General features: G+C 40.5%; 1 protein-coding gene across 1 annotated transcript; it reads left to right on the top strand.

Moving 5' to 3' along the window:
* Positions 1 to 1,765: 1,765 nt before the first annotated feature.
* Positions 1,766 to 20,107, top strand: Pgrmc2 (progesterone receptor membrane component 2). The gene is made up of 3 exons (XM_047567360.1): positions 1,766 to 2,191; positions 15,807 to 15,962; positions 17,892 to 20,107. Exons 1-3 carry the CDS (start codon positions 1,774 to 1,776, stop codon positions 17,987 to 17,989), a joined length of 672 nt encoding a protein of 223 aa, XP_047423316.1. The 5' UTR covers positions 1,766 to 1,773; the 3' UTR covers positions 17,990 to 20,107.
* The last annotated feature ends 1,223 nt before the right edge of the window (positions 20,108 to 21,330 follow it).

The following is a 21,330-nucleotide window of genomic DNA, read 5'->3' as shown; positions in this document are numbered from 1 at the left end:
AATTTGGACTTCTAACCCTTAACCTTGGGGTCTCTATGCATTTAGATTTGCCTGTAATGAGCTGAATTTTACTCCTGTTCTCCCAGTGTAATTGTTAACAGTGCCCACTTTCACTTCCAAAAGTCTTCTAAATGGCAGGATGGATTATATGGTTGACTTCATTCCCAACTGAGTCCTGATCACTCTGCTTCCAAAAAGTACCTCTAATGCAAGGGTCAGCAAACTGCAGGCTGTTTTTGTGCCTACTGGGAGCATAAAAAACGGCTTTTACATTTTTTGAAGACTGGGGGACAAAAAAATCAAAAGACTGCTATTTCATGACAACTGAAATTATATTTAAATTTCAGAGCCTGTAAATGAAGTTTCACTGGATCACTGCCACACACATTAAGTGTTATCTTCGGCTTCCTCATCGCAGGACAGCTGTGTGGCTCAGAGACCGCCCACCGATCCTGACACTGGCCCTTTTCTGAACATGTTTGCCATGCCCTGCTCTCGCGCACTAGCTCCGAGTCTCGTCCCTGCAGCTCACACACAAGAGCCTACTGTGTCCCCTTCTTCTCCCTTTGCTGCCTTTAAACACCTGGATGCTAGGCAATCTCCAGAGGAAGCTCTGATCCTGTCACCTGCCCCCTGCCAGACCTTCAGTGATTTTCAGAGCCCGACTGTACGGTCCTATTCCTTGATCCTAAAGACGGTCACAACCTAGGTTTCTAGACTCTGCTGCTCTTCCCTCGAAGGCAGACGGACTGCTTCGCTGCGCTGAAGGGCTTGTGCCCTAAGCAGCCACTGCTTGCCTACGCCCCCTCCATTCCACCGGCTCCTCGGTGACACGGGCACAGCCACTTCTCAGCAGGCGGGGGCGCGGCTCGGAGACCAGGGCAACCGACGGGGTCGGCGACGGCAGGTCGAGCGAGCCCAGGCCCGGGGCAGGCGTGCCCAGGAGGCTCCGGAGGGGCCGCGGCGCCGGGCCTGAGAAGGCGGCGAGGCCCAAGGCGCGCGGGCTGCACTCGAGGGCCGAGCGGGCGCGGGAACGCCGCCTGCCGCCGCACGTCCCACGGCTGCGGAACTGGCACCAAGCGAGGAAGCCTCTGGCCAGCGAGCCTTCGCGGGGCTCTGCAGGGGCGGCCAGACCCCGGCGCGGCCCCGCGCCCTCTGGGGCCGAGGCTCCGGCTCGTCGCCGGGACTTCTGGGCGCTGCCTGGCCCGCACGCCCACGCGGCCGGCGCCTCGCAGAGAATACGACGCGGCGGCCGGGACCCGGTGGCGCCGCCTCGGCGCACGTGAAGCTCCCGGGCCGGGCGGGAGTCGGCGGGCGCGAACCCAGGCCCGGGGATGGAAGCGATTCCGGGGCGCACGCGCGCCGCGGGGAGACTGGGCGGAGCACGCCTCCGGAGGAAAGGCGAGCGCGTGGCGCCCCGGAACCCGCGCACGCGCCGTCGCCTCGCCCCGCCCATGCGCGCGCGCGGCCGGCGCAGCACCCTTTCTTCAGACCCGCCCCCCTCCTGTAACTCGGCCGAGCGGAGGCGCGGACGGGAGCGGGGAAGTGTGGGGCGAGGTGGGCGGGGAGTCGCGCGCGAGCGCGGCCCGCGCAGAAGGGCGGGGCAGGGCAGAGCCGAGACAACGTTACCCCGCCAGCGCCCAATCAGCCGCCGGCCCGGCCCCGCCCCCCGCGCGCTCCCTATTGGCTGGGCGGCCCCGGGTGGGCGGGGCCGGCCGTGGGGTTGGGGAGGGCAGGGGGCGGGGAGGAGGAGGAAGGCGCTGGCGGGCAGTGATGGCGGCGGGTGATGGGGACGTGAAGCTAGGCACCCTGGGGAGTGGCAGCGAGAGCGGCAGCGACGGCAGCAGCGGGAGCCCGGGCGGCGCGGGAGCGGCAGCGGAAGGGGGCGGCTGGGCGGCGGCGGCGTTGGCGCTTCTGGCGGGGGGCGGGGAGATGCTGCTGAACGTGGCGCTGGTGGCGCTGGTGCTGCTGGGGGCCTACCGGCTGTGGGTGCGCTGGGGGCGGCGGGGTCTGGGCGCGGGGGCCGGGGCGGGCGAGGAGAGCCCGGCCGCCTCCCTGCCGCGCATGAAGAAGCGGGACTTCAGCCTGGAGCAGCTCCGCCAGTACGACGGGTCCCGCACGCCGCGCATCCTGCTCGCGGTCAATGGGAAAGTCTTCGACGTGACCAAAGGCAGCAAGTTCTACGGCCCGGGTGAGGAGGGGCGAGGGGCGAGGGGCCCTGCGCCGGCAGGTGCGGCGGGCGCGGCGGCGCGGGACCCTCGCCCGGCTGCCCGGCCGGCCCGCCGCGCACGCCGCCTCCGGGCGGCCCCCGGGGCGCCCGTCCGCGCCCGTCCGGGTTCTCCTCGCGGCTTTTTCGCGATCTGAAATGCTGAGAATCCCGTCGTCGTCGCCGGTCGCGCCGGCGCCCGCTGTCCCTGAGCTCTCCGAGGTCCGGCGGGCGGGGGCAGGAGGGAGGGGGTTTCTGAAGTGGAGACCCAAAGTTTGAGGCCTCGTACGTCCCCCTTCCCCTGCCCTCGGCCTTCCCTTCCCCTCTCGGGACCCTCCCCGTGAGGCCACGTTCAGGGACACGTCGTTCCCAGCCCAGCCCTCCGGTCTGTGAGGTCCGGGCGCGTATGCAACACCGCGGGCTCCGCTTAAGCCAGTTTTGAATCGGAGATGCTTTCCAAGATTAACCCAGCCAGGGGGTCGAGGACCGACCCCAACGCAGATCTGAGTAAAGGCTGGCGGGGACGTTCGCCCTGAGAGGGGGGGCGGAGCTCCTGCGCCCAGCAGGCGTGCCTGTCTTGTTTCTTTTTGTTTTTTCTTTCTTTTCGTTTTTTTCCCTCCTCTCTCTCTCTCTCCCTTTCTCTCCCTCATAGGAAGACAAGTATTCAAATACACGTTGGTAATGATTTACTGTATTTTCCCTTAGCAAAATTGAGGAGAAAAAACTTGGAAGAGCTGTGTATTCAGACCTCCTCTCCTTAGGTTCTGGAATTTAAACATGTTTAGAGCCTTGCTTTTAGGGACCTGTCTGTGTAGGGTAGTTGATTTGGAAGCTCTTCTTTAACAGTGCAGTCATAACATACATTTCAGATTTTGCAAATAAACTTTAGATTCAAGGAACCTGTTGGTGTCCCATAAAACTGAGCCACATTGTGCATTCTGGTTGTGCAGTGGTTAATACTAAGCTTTAAAAAGAAAAGTGACTACAGTAAGAGTAAATAATAAAGTTAGAGGCCTAAAGTGACCTGTTAATAGAAGAAGTACACATCCAACTTTTAAACAGTCAAGGGGGTTGACAGTCTGGAAACAAAATTATTACCTTCTTTATTTAAACTGTTAGTACATGAGATTTATTAACACTTGAAAATATATACTTCCAATTTCAGTGCGTGGTGACTGGATGATAGTTTAGAAGTGCTTTGGTTTGTTAATTAGAATAGAGATAAGGGAGTTTTGGTGTTGGATCTATTTCATGTATTTCTTGGTTGTATTTCTATGTGTATGTCTACCTTCATTCGAACCAAGTTATAGATAATTTATAAGGTATTTACTTCTGGTCGTATGAATAAGAACACCAGATGTCTCCCTACTTATCAGCTGAAATAGTTAATGCTTTTTGTTGTTTGTTTACTTAAGAGCATGTGGACAAGAGAATAGGGCCAAAGTACAGTATTTAAACAGACCAAATTAAATCAAGTTTTTAAACCAAATATTTACATTTTTATTTTGTACCTAGTTAAAGCTTTTCCCCCATTGGTATTAAAGTCTGTTCAGTGATTAGAAATTTTGTATAGGTTTACCCTTTTTTTTTTTTTTTGGTACTAGGGATCGAACCCAGGGCCTTGTGCTTACAAGGCAAACACTCTACCGACTGAGCTATCTCCCCAGCCCCTAGGTTTACCTTTTTAATATAGAACTCAATCTAAACTGATAATGAAGCAAAGTATTAATACAAAGAATCATTTAGTCCTCATACATTATTCTTTGGCACTACCAAAAAAATAGCTAGGGGAGAGTCGTGGACATAGTTTGGCAACCTCCTTTGGCAAATGTTAAGAGTAATAGCCTAATGTAGACTACTTTTGTATGACTTGAGCATTGAAGAGTTCCTCAAGATAGTGATGTTAGTTTTAGGTTAACTTCCTACCAGTTCCCAAGTTCTGATGAACAGCCTATGAGTGATGCTTAGTTATTTTATTCTAAGTATTGATAACAGCCTACTAGAGGTATTTAGAATACCTTATTAAAAGGAACCATAGGGCTGGGGTCATGGCTCAGTGGTAGAGCGCTTGCCTAGCACATGTGAGGCACTGGGTTCAATCCTCATAAAAAAAATAAAGTAAAATTTAAAAAAAAAAAAAAAAAAAAAAAGGAAACTTAAGGGTAGCCAGATCATCTTGGGGTTTAGTATGGGCTTATATTCCACATTATTAGAAAATGTAGTGGCACTTTTCAAAAGTCCTAAAATCAAATTTCTATCTATAAAACAAATATAACTTCTAATAATTATTTTTATCCTCAAATAATTTGGTACCAGAATAATTCAGAAACAGTAACACTTATCTGAGAATCTTAGTAACTTGAAAGAATAAGCTAAGAGAACTAGAAAATCTAGTTTTTATGCCTAGCCAATAACTACTACCATTTCACAACCATCATTTTAGAATTAAAGATAGTTTTGTAATTTTTCATGATGTTGAGACGTATTTTCTCTGTCATACATTTTTAAAATTCAACTTTTTAAAAAGTAATTTTTCAAATGTAATATTGACAACTGTAGTTAATACCAACTGGCCAAAAAGTGTTAACTATATTTGTCAATATTACATGTAGTAGCGGGTCAGGCACTTGGCCAGTGTGCGAGGAAAGAGTGATTGGGTCAGAAACAATGAATGGACAGAGAAAGGAAACCAGATTTGTTAAGTACTACTCTTACCAGATCCATTAATTTATCATCTCCACAATTTCTCCCTGAAGTTACTAAGTGTTCCTACCTGACAGATGAAGAGTCTGAAGTTTAGGTAAATGGGCCTGGGTCACAGACAGATCAAGATATGTTTGACCATAAAGCTTATCTACACCATTTAGTAAACTGTATTCCGGGATAAACTTTTCGATAATCTTACTATTGTTTTTCTCTTATATCCTCCCCTGGTTCCCATAAGGATTAAAGCCTCAAAGAATCACTTTCCACATGCTGTACCTCTGTAATCCCAGCTACTCTGGAGGCTGAGGCAGAAGCATCACAAGTTTGAGGCCAGCCTGAGCAACTTGAAGAGACACCATCTCAAAAAGTAAAAGGACTGGGGTGTAGCTTAGTGGTAAAGCACCCTGGGTTCAATCCCCACTGTAAATAAAAGACACTTTTGTGGCTTTATGTTTGCTATCCAGTATGGTAGCCACAAGCATCAAATGGCCAAATTAAAATTAATATAATTAAAAATCAAGTTCTTCAGTAACACTAGCCACACATCAGATGCTCAGTTACATGGCTACTGTATTTAACAGTGCACTTTATAGAGTATTTCCGTCTTCCAGAGAGTTCTGTTGAACTACATTGATTCTAGAGGTCAAAGGAAAAGGAAGCTCTATTTCTTGAGTTTATTATCTCATTTAAATTTCAAACAGCCCTAGGTAATGTTCTCATTTTACATTTGTGAAAACTGAAACTTGAAAGATTTTGCCCAAATTTATGTAGCTAGAAAAGAGCAATGTTAGAAATCAAACCCAGGTCTAACTGGCTTCATAGGCCACCCCTTTCCATTGTTGCATCTATCCAATTTCACATGTTTACAGAGTCACACTAGATTTTGAAGACTCGGTATAATTTTAAATAATTTTATCATTACCACCGTGGTACTCTACCAGTACATTTTTTTTCATCTTTGGGGGGGAAAAAAAAAAAAACTTGGTCTTTTTAATAGTTTATCCACATTCTTCACATTCTTGAAACTTAGAATATACTTCGGATTCCCATGTGTTCCTCAACATATACCAAAACCAAGTCCAATTTATCTTAAAATTCCACTGAAAAGAAAATAAGTCACAAAAGTACCCCATGAGAGGCCTGAATTCAGGAGATTGGGGAAGGGAGCACACTAACCTTTAGGTGTTTTTCCTCCTTTTTCAAACTTTAGTATGTTAATTTTTATTTAATACTTTGGTCCGCAGAATTGGAGTTGAAGTAAGAGTTGCAATGTAAAGATCTGACCCAACCTGACTCCTCCTTCATGGGTATCCTCAAGTTAGCACTAACCCATCTGTCTTCCTCACTTCTTGCTTTGAAGCTAGGTAAATAAAAGAATCAGCTAAGTTTTCTGAAGAATTTTATATTCTGCTAAAATTTGTACTAGTTGTTTCTACAACACCTACTTGGTTGGCCCTTGTAAGTTCAAACATCATTCCATTGTTCTTAATCTTTGAGGGAATTGTGTTTGTGTTGAATAGTAAAGCAAATCACAAAAGAAAAGTATAAGACAAGTGTGAGACCAGAAGATCTTATTCAAGATAGAAGAAGTGGTAGGCTGGTAACATCTGGAACTAACCATTCAAATTCTTCTTTTAATTGTTATTTCAATGGTTCTGTGACATACACCATTCCTCCCCCTGTGTACTCATGATGGACACCACTACCATTTGTGTGTGTGTGTGTGTGTGTGTGAGATCTTCCAGAGCCTTCAGCCTGTCTCCATATCTTTAATGTGTGGTTTAAGGCTCCTCTTTTCCATACTAAGAAGAAATTCCCTGGATTTCATTATAGTAAAACCTTAAGATGTTGTCAGGGAGTTAACTTGAGTTTTCAAACAAGATGTGTCCCTACCCTTAAAGAGTTAATGGTCTGTTGAGACAAGCAGTAAAAACATTTCAATACATAATTATAATTTGTAATTAAATATTCTATGAAGGAAATGAATACGATACATAAATAAAGGATAACAAGGGACTTTATTTAGACTGCTTAGTTGACAAAAGTACCTTATATTAGATTGTCAAGAGAAAAGGGTTGACATTTAAACCATAGCCATCCACACAGATTGGGTGTACAGGTGTTCTGCAGCTGGATTATTACTCTGATTACTATACATCAAATTGAAGCCTTCTGATAGTAGATCTAGAATTGATGATGTTGGAAATATCTTTATCATCTTTATTGATTTTCAGATTTGACTTCAGCCTTTGATTAGTATTATCTCAGTATTATCCTAACCCTTCACTCAACTAATTTGTGTTATATTTTTATTTTTCTCATAATAGTAGCTGGATTTTTTTTTTTTTTTTTTTTTTTTTTAAGTACAGGGGATTGAACTCAGGGGCACTCAACCACTGAGCCATATCCCCAGTCACTGTGCCTGACTTGGACATTTTTAATCTCACATCAGCACTTTGTCTTTTAAGAGCCTAATCAATTCATGTGTTTTGTGATTACCGATACAGGTATGTTCATTTTTACCATCTTGCTTTGTGGTTTCTTTTTTCTGATAGTTCCCAACTTAAAATAGTTCAACTTAATTTTTTTTTTTTTTTTTTACACTTTGCAGTGGTGTTAAAGCAGTACACATACAGAAGAAACTCTACTTCACATCTTGAAATTTGTTGTTTTCTCAGGCTAGCAGCCAGTCAGCTACCTGATTAGGAGGGAAATGGACGGATGCCCTACAGGGTACTGTTACTAAGCTAGGATGGTCAGTGACTTAGGTTGATCAAATGCATTTTTACTTACTTTAACCCCACCATAAGCTGAGAAGTATCTGTATGAGTCTTTCCTCTCTTCCCCAGTTTTTCCTTCTCAGGTTTTCTTCCACCTACTCTGAATGCATTTTAGTTCTGTTTCTTTGATAATTTCCTTAAATCTTGACTATAAACACTATCCTATCCATTGGAACAATATAAGAATTTTAGCCAAATATCATTTTAGTGTGAATTAGAAAGAGCTGCCTCTTTAAGACAACTTTACTGCCCTCTGACAGATTATTTCTTAACAAATATACAAAATTGCCACAACAGCAAATGTGTAGTATACCCCTGGAGTGTGCAGCATGTGCATAGCTAGGCCCTGGTCCAAAGGATTGACTTCCATCCCTCCCCATCCTCTTTTCAGCGGTGTCACCATTAGACCATTGGCTCCACCGTAATTTCAGTTGATAGAGTTTGTAATCATCTTCATATTTACCACCATAGTTACCTTCTTAAGAAATGCACTGTTTCTTGCTTCACATTCCTTTGTTGAGAGTTAAGTGTTCATTTAGTGAGATGTGCCCTAAGTTCTTTTCATTGGTCGAAGACGGTCCATCGGTCCTCCCTCAGGAATAACAGCTTAGGCCAGGCTCAGACTGTAGACAGTTGCTTTACCGATAGTCTCAATAGCATCAAACCACTACACTCCACTTTTTGACAAGAAGTCGCTTGTGGTTTGTCTTTCCTTTTATTAATCCATTGTCCCCTTTGACTGCAATCGAGTTTCTTTTTTCTCTTGGTCCTTGGGATTCTGCTCTTTTACTAGGTTTTCTCCAGGTACAGTTTTGATTTTAACATGTACTGTGCTTTCCTAAAACCTGTGAACATGTGTCATTCGTGTCTTTTAGAAATTTGCTGCATCTATTCTCTCTGTTCCTTCCTCTGGAACTCCCAATAGATATGTATTAGCTTTTCATTCTATTCTTTGTTTCTCATACTCTTTCTTAGGTTCCATTGATTGACTGATTGCCATGCCGGGGACTGAACCCAGGCCTGGCCCATGCTATAGGCAAGTGCTCTCTTCCAAGCCCATTTCTTAATTTTTTGATAATTTGAATTTTATTCAGTGATGCTAGTTGTCTGTTGTGTGTGTTTACTCCCTGGTAGTTTGTGATTTTCATTATGAAAAGAATCTTCTGCAGTTACTGCATTTGTGATTTTGTAATATTCTGTAATATTCCATGAACCCTGGGTTATGGAAGTGTTCCTATAGAGTGATTTGGGGGATGTTTCAAAATAGAGTCTCAAGTAAGATTAAAAAGAGATTTTTTTTTAATGAGGTGATGCATGCTTAAGATAGAAAATTCGAAAAGATATACAATGAAAAATAAGTTTCCTTCTCACCAGCACCACATTCCCCTCCATGGAAGCACAGGCTTAGTTTCAGTGTTGTTCCGAGCTATTCTGTCCAAGTACGAGAATATGGGTATGACCTTAGTCCTCCACACTAACTACAGCATCCTGTGTATACCTTTAGCAGTATTTTACTATCTCAAGAGCCTTTCATGTCTTGTGTAGAGAGCTATTTCATTTGTAGTCCACTATTAACATTGGAGTTGTTTCCAATCTCTTACTACATGCTGTTGCATTAAATATTCATGTACATGTCACTTACACATGAGTAAAATTATAAATTCCTAGATTAAAATTAACTGAGGCTCATAGTATGGACAGTTTTCATTTGGGCATTTATTTCTGAATTGTCCCCCGGAGAGACTGGAAAAATTTACACTTCATGAAAATGCCTATTTCTCACCCTCTCACCAAAAATGTTATATTAAACTCCTTGGTCTTTATCAATCTGAGAGATTAAAATGGCATCTCATTGTTGTTTTAATTTATGTTTCACTTTTTCTGAGTGAGTTTGGGCTTTTCAAGAATTTGAGCCATTTACATTTCTTTCTCTACAAATTATTCATATATCCCTTGCCACAGGTTTTCAGTCATGATATTAATCTTTTCAGCCTTTACTGAAATATTTTTCCTAGTTATCTGTCTTTTCATTTTTTGTATTTTTAAACTACACAAATTTGCAGTTTATGTATTATGTCCGCTAAGTTGTGTGTCATCCTTAAGGACTTTTTACACTTTTTTTTAGTATCTTTAATACTATCATAGTTTTCAGTTTTTAGTTCCATTTGGAATTGATTTTGCTTTAAGATGTGAAATAAGAATGCATCTTCTGTGAGGGTGTTTTGTTTTGCTTTGAACAGAAAACTTCACCTGTCCCACTCTCGTTTATGCAATGACCCTTCTATTCCCCAACATTCAAAGTGTCAACAATCCTGTTTAATTTCTGTAGGTACTTGAGTTCTTGCTATTTTTTTACCTTAGACTTCTCATTCTACATGGATTAGGTAAACTGAGACCCCACTCCCACAAATGAGACAGGCCTGGGGCTTAATTTTTTAGTTTTCCCTTCCCCAATACTACCTGTGAGTTCAGAGGCCAAGGCCATAAACTCAATCCACAAGGTTAATGAGACTCTTTTGGTTTAACTTTCAGAAACAAGATTGGATTTTCAGTCCTTTGTAGAATCACTGTTTTGAAGAAATTTTCTAGTTTGGCCTCAACTTTAGACAGGTAAAATAATTTCCCCATTTTATATGTGAGGACTCTTAAGGACTATGGAAAGTTAGACTTGCCTAATGTCACTTATTTAATGGATCCTCTAGAATGTAAGTATAAGAGAAATTCTTTCAGCTTTACTAACTCTAAAAGTCTTGGGGCTTCCTGGCCCTGGGGTGGGGGGGAGGTGTTGAACTTCATTTATCACTTTTATATATTGCAACATTTGTTCTTAGGCCCATCATAATCTTATTTAAATAAGTTACCAAGTATTATTGGATATTCAAAAAAGACTATTGTTGTAACAGGCCAGAAGACTGGAGTGTTTATAAACTTTAATAGTTAGTTTGATTTGAGAGCTATAAAAAAATTCATATAAATATAGAAGTAAAATATTTATATAAATTTTTTCCTTATACATTTTTTATTTCATGAAATGTTTCTTCTCTTTCTCTAATCATCCTAATAATCCCAGAATTATCAGTTATTACATATTTTTTTTTGTTGTTCTTCTTGGCATTTTTTTGTTTGTTAAATTATTCTTTAAACATTGTTTTTTTAATGAGCATATATTGTTGCCATTACAAGAATATGTCACTCCATTCTATATTAAAGTAAGCAGTTTTAGGATGCAGTCACTAATAGATTTATTGGTTTTTGAACTTTAAAAAGCTGAACTAGGGCTGGGGAGATAGCTCAGCTGGTAGAGTGCTTGTCTTGCAAGCACAAGGCCCTGAGTTCAATCCCCAGCACCACACACAAAAAAAAAAAAAAAAAAAAAGCTGAACTATAGTTGGATTTACTCTAAAAAGTAATAGTGAAATTTTAATTCTAACTACTTTCATGTCATTTTCATATATTTAACTCTTTGAAGTAAATCTCCCCTTTAAAATGACCTAGAATATTTGTTACTGGCTAAACAATGCTGTGGTTTTTTTTTTTTGTTTTTTTTTTTTTTTGTAACAAGGATTTTCTTGAAAAATTGTGAATCTGTTTTTCTACAGCATTGTATCTTAGTCTCTGATAAAGCAACAAGATATCTCTTAGTCATTACTGAATTACAGAGGCTCTTCAACCTACAATGAGGTTACAACCTGATAAACCCATCATTAAGTTGAAAAAAATCAGTAAGTCAAAAATGCATTTAACCTGCCCAACCTTCCAAACATTGCAGCTTAGCATAACCTAGCTTAAATGTGCTCCGGGACACTTAGCTGAGCCTATAGCTGAGCAGAATCGTACACAAAGCCTATTTTATACTTAAATGTATATCTCATGAAATTTATTGAGTACCTTATCCAAAAAGAAATACTGGTAACACCGTGTGTCATGTACAGGTGGTTTCCCCTGGATCACAGGACTGACTGGGAGCTGCTGCTCACTGCCACTGCCCACAGTCCCGACCAGTACTGTGCCACCTATCACTAGTCCCAGGAAAAGATCAAAATTCAGAGGCTGGGTTTACTCATAAAATGAAGATATTGGTTGGGCGTTGTCTATATTAGTCTAAATGAGTCTCAGTAGTCGGAAATAGCCAGGTTAGTCCACTGAACCAGCCTTGTTAGTAAATTCTGTCACACCTACAGACTTACTACGGTTTCAGATTTGCCTTCCTCAGGTAGCTCCCTGTTGTTTTCAGTTTGGATAGTGGAGTATTATCCAACTGTTAGAATTGGTAACATTTAGGTTTGTCATGGAAGAGGGTAGAGGGCGGGGAGGGACTCCTGGCTTCTCAAACCTACTTCTGATTGTGTATTAAATGCAGGGAAATGTCCTTTTATTAGACCTCACCTCTTCCGTGGCCAGAACAACGCATGCAATTTCAGCTCTAGTGCTCAATCTCAGTGTTGTGTTCTTTACAGGTCCTATGAAAAAGAGCAAAGAAAACTGTTGCCAAAAAGAGCTTTTCGCAAGTTAGGTACTTCCAGGGAAATTCTAAACATTTGGAGAGGGTAGCTCGGCACAGCCTAGGAGCAGGGCAGTGTGCTCATCACTGAACCATCCTGTTCTATACAAGAGTTAAAAAACATCATTTTGTCTAGAATTTGGCATGGATTATGAACTCTTGACTAAAGTTTACTCTTACTAAGCTGTCTAAAATCAAAAAGCGAATACATGCATGAAGTTCTGTTTGGTTTTTATATTCAATGTCAAGACTTCATTAGGGAACATGTCAGAAATTTACTAGAGAAAGCACTGGTGTGTATTAATATCAAAGATACAGATCAAAGGCTTACTGATTGATGGTTTTATTTTTATTTATTTAGTGCTTTCTTCTGTGTGCATATGTCTTGCTGGAGATCTTACCACAGGCCTCACATGTTTGCTGGTTTTGTGATAATCTCTCCTTTGTATCACTTAAGCCTGTTTTTTGATTTCTAACTGAAGTGCCTGACATAGATTGACTGTGGCAGGACAGGAGGTACATGCTATAACAATGCTAAGAAAAGCTGTTGTCAATTTTCCTTCATTTAACAAGTATTCTAAAGTTCCATTCCCCTGAAATTTTGTAATTAGTAAAATGCTCCAGTTTTCAGGGATGACATTCCATCTTTGGGTTTGTGGGTCCCCAGTGTATTTCTTCAAATGTAATATTTGCAGTAGTTAGGAAACTGGAAGTCAGACTAAAATTGTTAGCAATTTTAGGCAAGTCACTAAAGTAGGAAAGAAAGCAAAATCTGTTACCTTCCACCTTGTGACACTCCAAGAGAAGAAAGTGTGGTTACTGGAAAATTCTTTTAAAAGTCAGTAATTAATTTCCATTTTTTGATTGTTAAGACCATGCATGATCCATTTTATTTTTTCTCTTGTCTTCAGTTGTCACTGTTGTAAGTTGATAACATTAGTCCTGTTAGCTGAAGAAGCTACACATAACACTTATAGATTTTTGGTCATCATTGTTTCTCAGCAAAAACTATCACACTCATATCACACACACACACACACACACACACACACACCCTCTTCAGTCTTCTGAAAGCACCCGCTGCCACAAAGCATGTAGAGTTCATGGAAAAAAACAGAAACAAGACTGCTATTTTGGGATGGGCTACTTCTCCCTAGAAGTTGTCCTTGCTTAATTTTAGAAGTTAACATTTCCCCTAAGATAATTAACTCCAATTTAATGAACTTTGGATTTTACTTTGTAAATATAGACTGTTTTGAATTTCTTTTTCTAATACCCTTTCGAATGTCAGTTGAAATTATGGGCAAAGTTTGAAAGTCATAAATGTTGGCCAATGATAAATAGTATCCCATTTTCTTATATAGAAGATATATTTGAAAGTATAAAATGGTAGCCTAAGTTTATTTTAATAGGAGAGTGAGTAAATTAAAGGTATAGCCATTCAGTGGGAAAGTATTGAATGATAAATGTAGTAGTAATATGGGAAGTGCTTAAGAATGAGAAAAGGAGGATAAAAAAAGTACTGTACTAGAAGTATTACCCTTGTTGTAATGTTAATATAACAGTACCTAATAAGGCTACTTTTAAATTACTGCCAAAGACACTTCAGTTCCATGCAGTGAACTTGTCAGAATGACTTTCTTATATCCAATAAACTTTATAGGACTTTGCTGTCAGTGATCAAATTAATGTTCATTAACTGTGTAGATTTTTGTCTACTTAAAGAAAACTTCGATTTCTCTCTTAAGGATACACTTTTTGACATCTAACTTGTAATTTCTTAAATGCTTTCAAATACGAGTATGGATGTAATCATTATTCTGCTTATTTTTTTAAAAATATCCCATTTTTCCTGCTTGCTTACTTCTCATTAGAAAGTATTTTATCCTAATCCCACTTATTGACTGTTACTCATAATAATGAATGAAACCAGCAACTTTGGTGTTTAAACTGTTTTCTCTGCATAATGACCTTTGTCATATATGAATATCTTACAGACTTGGGAAAGTGTCTTTTATAAAAATTTAGCTATTTTGGAAATCTCACTTATTAGCATGGCAATTTAAAAAAAAAAAAACTTTTAAGCAGAAAAATCTGCTTGATCCCACTCTGCAGCCTGAGAAAACAGTTAAGTCTTGAAATTTTCGAGTTTTATTATAAAAAATCATTTGCAAGCCAGGCACAGTGGTGCACCCCTGTAATCCAGTGACTTGGGAGGCTAAGGCAGGAAGATCGCCAGTTCAAGGCCAGACTTAGCAACTTAGTGAGACCTAAGCCACTTAGCAAGACCTTGTTTCAAAACAATGAAAAGGACTGGGATATAGCTCAGTGCTAAAGCACCCGTGGGGTCAACCCCCAGTACCAAAAAAATTTTTTCTAAGTAAATAGACTATGCTAATAATATGAAGTAAAAATTTCTATTCCCTAGAAATGCTGTCATTGTTAAAGTACTTTGTATTCTTCCTGGTATTTTTCTTTTTGGTTTGGTTTGGGTTTTGTTATTTTTTCCCCTGGGTATTTTTCATACATATATAAACATATAAAATATGCATGCATATATTTTTTTTAATTCATAGTAAGTACTTATACTCTGCTGATTGCTTTTTTCCAGTAAGTATATCATGGACGTCTATGTCAGCACATTATAGTTACCTAATTCTTAACAACCAAGTAGCATTTTGTTAAATTAATGCGCTGTAATTTATTTAATCAATTTTCTTGATATAGGAAATTGGGTTGTTTAAATTTGTCGATGTTACTATCTGTTTTAAATAGCTGGATTATCTTTTTAATTGTAATTTAGGTAGAGGTTTGCTTTCATAAGCAAATCTGTTTAGGGTCAGTATCTCGAATTTCTCATTTGGAACTATGGCCGATTTATTTGGAAGAAATACGTTATGTTGCTGTTCCATGCCAATCACTGTGCTGAGCGTTTAGGATACAGAAACGAACAGGGCAGCTGCTGCCGTCAAGTACAGATGTGGGATGCCTCACTGTCAGCACTGCCGTCAGGCCTTCCCTTCCTCCTGAGGGTGGCACCTCAATCTTCCGGCAGCGCAGTCCAGAGCTATTCCTTTAAGCTCCTTCCTAGGATTCCCAGAAGTCGTGACAAATGAAAACTGTTGTTTTCCTTAATGATAATTGTGTGTATATATTATGGTGATATTTTTAAAACAGGTCATACTTTTTACCAAAACATTTATTCAGGAAAGATCTATTGAACTAATCACTGGACCTGCAAAGATGAAAACAGGACAGGAGAAAACTGTAGATTCACAGTTCACCTGAAGCTGCCTAGGACATAGCCATTGGTTATTTTTAGATCCCAGTTTAACAGCAGCCAGTGGAGTGCCATGTCTTCTTAAGCAAACTGGCTTCTAAACCTGACTTCTCAAGTCTCCTCAAACTGTAAAGACTAGTTTGGGGGTATCCAAACTAATTGAATAAGGTTTCACTGAAAAGCTTTACTTTGGTCAAAGGCAGATTTCGAATAAATTTTTTCTCATTATCTCATCTACTGTCTGTGCATATTTTTAAATCAAAGCTATGTACAAAGTATGAATTATGGTGAGGATTTTAATCAGTCTATATAATTTCTTTTCTTTTTTTTCAGCGGGTCCATATGGAATATTTGCTGGTAGGGATGCCTCCAGAGGACTGGCAACATTTTGCCTAGATAAGGATGCACTTAGAGATGAATATGATGATCTCTCAGATTTGAATGCAGTACAGATGGAGAGTGTTCGAGAATGGGAAATGCAGTTTAAAGGTACCTTCCTTTTGTTGGGTTCTTTAGAAAATCAATTATGTATAAAGAAGTATGTACTATTTCACATGTTTTAAGAGCCTAAAGATGTCATTTCTTTTCATTAACATCATTATTAGATGATATTTTAAGCACAGCTAAATATTAGTATGATTGTTACATGCGGTCATTATTTTGAAAGTCCATATTTTATTACTGACTTGTTACCAGGCTTAGTGGTATGCAGTTCTACTCCCAACTACTTAGGAAGTTGAGGCAGGAAGATCGGAAGATCGTTTGGACCCTGGAGTTTGAGACTAGCCTGCGCAACATAGTGAGACCCCAAACTTTAAAAAAAAAAAAAAAAACTTGGCTTTTTACAAACTTTAAATCTCAAAAATTGTGAAACTTTTAGCCTTAAGACTTAAGGTATAGTTTTTTTGTTCTTGTTTTCAATGAAATACTGAATTGATGAGGATGTCAATACTATGATAATAATTTGTTCCAAAAAGATTTAATTGGACTTACCCTTGAACATAAAAGGAGGAGTGTTACTCCCTTTAGCATGCCCTCATGACATCAGTTTCTACCATCTGTGTGATCCTGTCAGTGGTGGAGCTAATCGCTGGGCCTCGGAGCAGCTGTTCTGGCTCCTTGGCTCTTGCGCTGGTCTTGTATGAAGTAGTTCTCTTAGTGCATCCTTTTCACAGCTGATTCAAGTAACTTAAATTGAATTCACTTAGCCTGGGTTTGAATTCCTGACCAAGAAACAAGCATGTTAACATGTATCACCTACGTACAGACGTCTAAATTAAACACTCGGTCACATAAAAACAAGCAAAGTAGCAGATCTAAGAAGAGTCTGGTAGGGGAAAAGAATAATAATGTCACAGGAGTCACACACTAAGACCTCAGAGAACACAGGGTAAGGAGTAACAAATGAATTTTTATCTTCTCATTTTTTTCTTGATGACTACTGAGTCACATTTTCCCTCCAAGAGTATTTCTCAGTTGGATCTGTTTACCATGAGATTCTCTGCCTCGTGGGCTCTTTAAGTCCCCACCCTTCTTCAGCCCTAAGAAAGTCACCATTTCTTTTTTCATGGTGTGCACTTCAGATTATTAGATTTTATTCATCCCATTTATATGCAAAGCCCAATATAGTTATATATTTTAAATGGCTATGAGCCCTACATTGCCAGCACATTTCCTTAATTATAATATTTTGAACTATTAAGAGTTAAAAACTAGGCTGGGGGTGTAGTTCTGTGTTAGAGCACTTGCCTAGCATTTGAATGGCCATGCGTTCAATCACCACCACCACACACACAAAAAAAAGTCTGAGACTCATAGTGCATTTAGATCAGCTTCAAAGTACACGTATCCAGCCAGGTGCAGTGGCACAGGCTTGTAATCTTAGTGACTTGGGAGGCTAAGGCAGACCTATCACAGGTTTGAGGCCAGCCTCAGCAACTTGGTGAGACCATGTCTCACCATAAAAAATAAAAAGGCTGGGGATATGACGCAGTGGTTATGTGCCCCTGGGTTCAATCCCCAGTACCAAAAAAAAACAAAAAAGCAAAAAAACAGAGGAGGAGGAAGAGGAAAGTACACGTCTCCAGACATAACCCAAAGTTTGATGTCAGCTGCATAGCTCTGAGGTGGGTCTTATACATGTATACTGTTCTAAAAGTTCTCCAGGTGTTTGACATCTTGTCCAATTAAGAGCCACTGGTATAGAGCACTATCCAGCAAAAAATAATTCCCAAGCCTTGTAAGCTCCTGCTTGCTTTTGTTCAGGCTTTCCATGGGTTTAAAGACAAACCATGGGAAAGCATTAGGAAGAACTTAGCTTATTGTGTATGATCCCAAAAGAGACAAGCACCTTCCCTCCGTATGATGGAATAGTGAAGCCAATTTGACCATTACTGATTTTCTTTTGATATCTTTCAGAAAAATATGATTATGTAGGCAGACTCCTAAAACCAGGGGAAGAACCTTCAGAATATACAGATGAAGAAGATACCAAGGATCACAATAAACAGGATTGAACTTTGTAAACAACCAAAGTCAGGGGCCTTCAGAACTGCAATTCTTACTCCCTTTCACAGAATGTCCAGTGTCTTTGGGTTTGATTCACCTGCTGCGAAAAACATTCAACAGATTGTGTAGAAGATGTATGGGTCTCACTATGAAGACTTGAATACTAGACATTATTTATGCTGCCAAACTCATTTGTCGCAGTTGTTTGTAATGTCTGGTGGGGCTTCATCGTCCTGAAAAGGAGGAGACAGGGATTTTTTAAACTGCAAGAAAGTCACGAGGTTACTTTTAAGTTTTTTCTCTTTCTCTCTTTGTCTCTTCCTTCCTTCTTCTCTTCCTCCCTCTCCTCCCCCCTTCTTCTTTCCTTCCTTCCTACTTCCCCTTCCCTTTCTTCCCTTTTTTTAAATTTTTTTAAATATATCAAAGACAACCAGATATGTATTTGCTACTCAAGTGTACAAATCTCCTCAGAAAACAGCAAGGGACTCCTGTTTCACATGCTGTGTTTTCATTTGAGCATAAAGGAGGGAGGAGACCTGAGCAGGGGAGGTGGTAGTCACAAGTTGAGTTGAGTCGTCATTTAGGCTACTGAAACATTAAAATGTGAATTCCCAAATTTTTCTTTTTGGGCTTTGTCAGGGAAAAGAAAAAAACATTTCTAATAAATCTTTGGAACTTAGATTGGATTTAAGTCAAAGCAGTTTCCCAAATAAGATCATTTGAAATCAGTTTTATTCCTTTCCTTCCTCCCCCTAGGTCAAGTCAATATTAATTGTGCCTTATTTCACGTCCATAGACTTGAATTATTTTTAGGGTAAGTCCCTATATGAATTCAGAAGTCACTACAAGCAGCATTGAGACTGAAGTTGGAATATTCTGTTCACAAAACCTTGATGTCATTCTGTGTATATAGAATGTAAAAGGAATATTCAGTGTTAACTGCCATATATGTTAATATACACAAACTTAATTAGCAGTGTAATGGCCAAATGCATTCCCCCCATGCTTTCCTCTTTTCAAAAAGAGAAAGAAAAATCAACAACTCTTATTCCCCAACAGCTGTCTGATTTCAGGAGTCTGACCCTCACATCTCACTGGTGTGGGTGCATGGTCGTGGTGTGGATGTTTGTGTGGGTGTGTCTGGGTGTGTGGGAGTTACCTTGGAAGGGACTCTTTCTGCAGATACTGTAAATACAAGTACCGTTTTAATAAAGCATGTACAATAAACCAAAATAAGCTTGAGTTGGACTTTATATGCAAAACTGTTAAAATAGCCAGTGCATTATGATATGGTGATAAGGTTGTGCCTTTGATTCAAGATAAGGAAAAAATTTTGGAAATGAAAAAAAGGCACTGGTTAACCGAGTTGTACACATTGTACCACATTCAGTATAACTTAGGAAGAAATTCCACTTTTGTGGAACATTCTCAAGAGATCTGAGATATTCAGGTAAGAGTAGATATATTAAAGTGTACCGTTTTTTACTTTATATTTTGATGGGAACTGATTATATTAGAAGCAGTAGCACTCCAGACAGTAGTTACCGAACACAGAACAATAAAGCTTATGTACAATAGATATTAAATTCTTTCATTATTGGGTTGAAAATGCCCTTACTAAAAGCCCTCGTAGGTCAGTACTTGATTTCACCATGACTCTGCAGGTTCTTGGTAGGGGACAAGTTGCACCAAAAACCCAGATTCTACTTAAGTCACTAGTTAAGGAAAAGACCTGCTTAATGATATTTGCAGAAGACATCAAAGAAAGGGAGACCTGGCTGCAGCAGGAATGAAGTCTGCGTTCTGTTCAGCCCTGCAGTGTTTTCTAGAATGGATGGTCTCTGGCCAAACCTGGGCTGAAGAATGTGAGGGCCGAAGTGTTGGCCGACGCTTTGTGTTTCCATGTAAAAGTATTTTCTCAGAATTTGTTAAAGAACTCCTCTGTAGTAAACTGATACATATATGAATCATTGGAGCCTAAAGTTCAATAATACATTTGCACTTGTGAATAGTGAAACACTTAAGTACTCATGCAGTAAAAATTATGCGGTCTGTTTAGAAAAAAATGAGTAATTTTGTGTTCTGGACTTGAAATAAACTGTTCTGTAGATGATTTCTTAATTCTAGCTGAATGTTTCTCATTCTCCAGTTTATTTAGTAGTCTGAGTACGGGGACCTGGCCTTGGTGGTGTTCCTACTGTGTTCCCCCTTAGCCCAAATTTCCCAAATTTGTCTAATTATTGGAATCACTTGTCCTTAAAATCAAGATTCTTGGATCCAGATCTACCACTGACTGAGGCAAAATCTTTGTGTGTCAGGTTCCTCAGGTGATTCTTAGTGCCATGCACTTGAAAAACAGCACACTAAGAGGCTGGGGATAGAGCTCAGTTGGTAGAGTGTGCCTGGCATGCACAAGGCCCTGGGTTCAAGGCCCAGCAACACCAAAAAGAGAGAAATAGCACACTGATACTTGTATTTCTCAAGCAATCAAAGTAGAGCTTAACTCAGCTAATTGTGGTCTGATTCCCTACATTTAGTTTTGTATCTCTCCCTAAACTAAGAGTTCCAAGTTTAAAATCAGGAGATTGCACATAAATACATGGCTTTAGAAAATACCAAATTTTGATATTTAATCTTTTTCTTTTGCCAGCATCTCTAAACTGGCCTATGTCCTCCAAATAAAAGCTCTATTTGTTCAAGCTGGTATCTCTGCATTAGGAAACTAACCCATCCAGGTGCAGGTAAGGTTTTAAGGCCTTGGCTACAGTGCACATGGTGAGTCTCCCTGCCTGTCAGGGCTGTAGAACCGACAGTGCATCCACCTCTACCTCGACCTAGAAAGCTAGACTCACTACGTTGCATTAGCATCAGAGAAATTTTCTCCCTAGAAAACTGAGATTCTTTTTTTTTTTTTTAATTTTTTTATTTTTTTTTTTACATTTACATAGGGTAATGTTTATTTTATTTTCCCCTCCCCCCCACCCCTCCCACCCCTCTTTTCCCTCTACACAGTCCTTCTTTCCTTCATTCTTACCGCTCTCCTTAGCCTAACTCTAAACCTAACCCTAAACCTAATGCTAGCCCCTCCCGCCCCCCATTATATGTCCTCATCCGCTTATCAGCGAGATCATTCGTCCTTTAGTTTTTTGAGACTGGCTTATCTCACTTAGCATGATATTCTCCAATTTCGACCATTTGCCTACAAATGCCATAATTTTATCATTCTTCATTGCGGAGTAATATTCCATTGTATAAATATGCCACAGTTTCTTTATCCATTCATCAACTGAAGGGCATCTAGGTTGGTTCCACAATCTGGCTATGGTGAATTGAGCAGCAATGAACATTG

This window comes from Sciurus carolinensis, chromosome 10, assembly GCF_902686445.1.
Source record: "Sciurus carolinensis chromosome 10, mSciCar1.2, whole genome shotgun sequence".
NCBI classification, from domain to species: domain Eukaryota; kingdom Metazoa; phylum Chordata; class Mammalia; order Rodentia; family Sciuridae; genus Sciurus; species Sciurus carolinensis.
The sequence above is the reverse complement of the archived record's forward strand: the minus strand, read 5'-3'. Positions and strand labels throughout refer to the sequence as shown.

Bases quoted from the DNA above. Each gene is read 5' to 3' on its own strand.
- Pgrmc2 (XM_047567360.1), top strand. From the start codon at position 1,774: ATGGCGGCGGGTGATGGGGACGTGAAGCTAGGCACCCTGGGGAGTGGC. The intron at 2,192-15,806 runs GTGAGGAGGGGC...CTTTTTTTTCAG, and splicing joins CAGCAAGTTCTACGGCCCGG to CGGGTCCATATGGAATATTT. The intron at 15,963-17,891 runs GTACCTTCCTTT...GATATCTTTCAG, and splicing joins ATGGGAAATGCAGTTTAAAG to AAAAATATGATTATGTAGGC.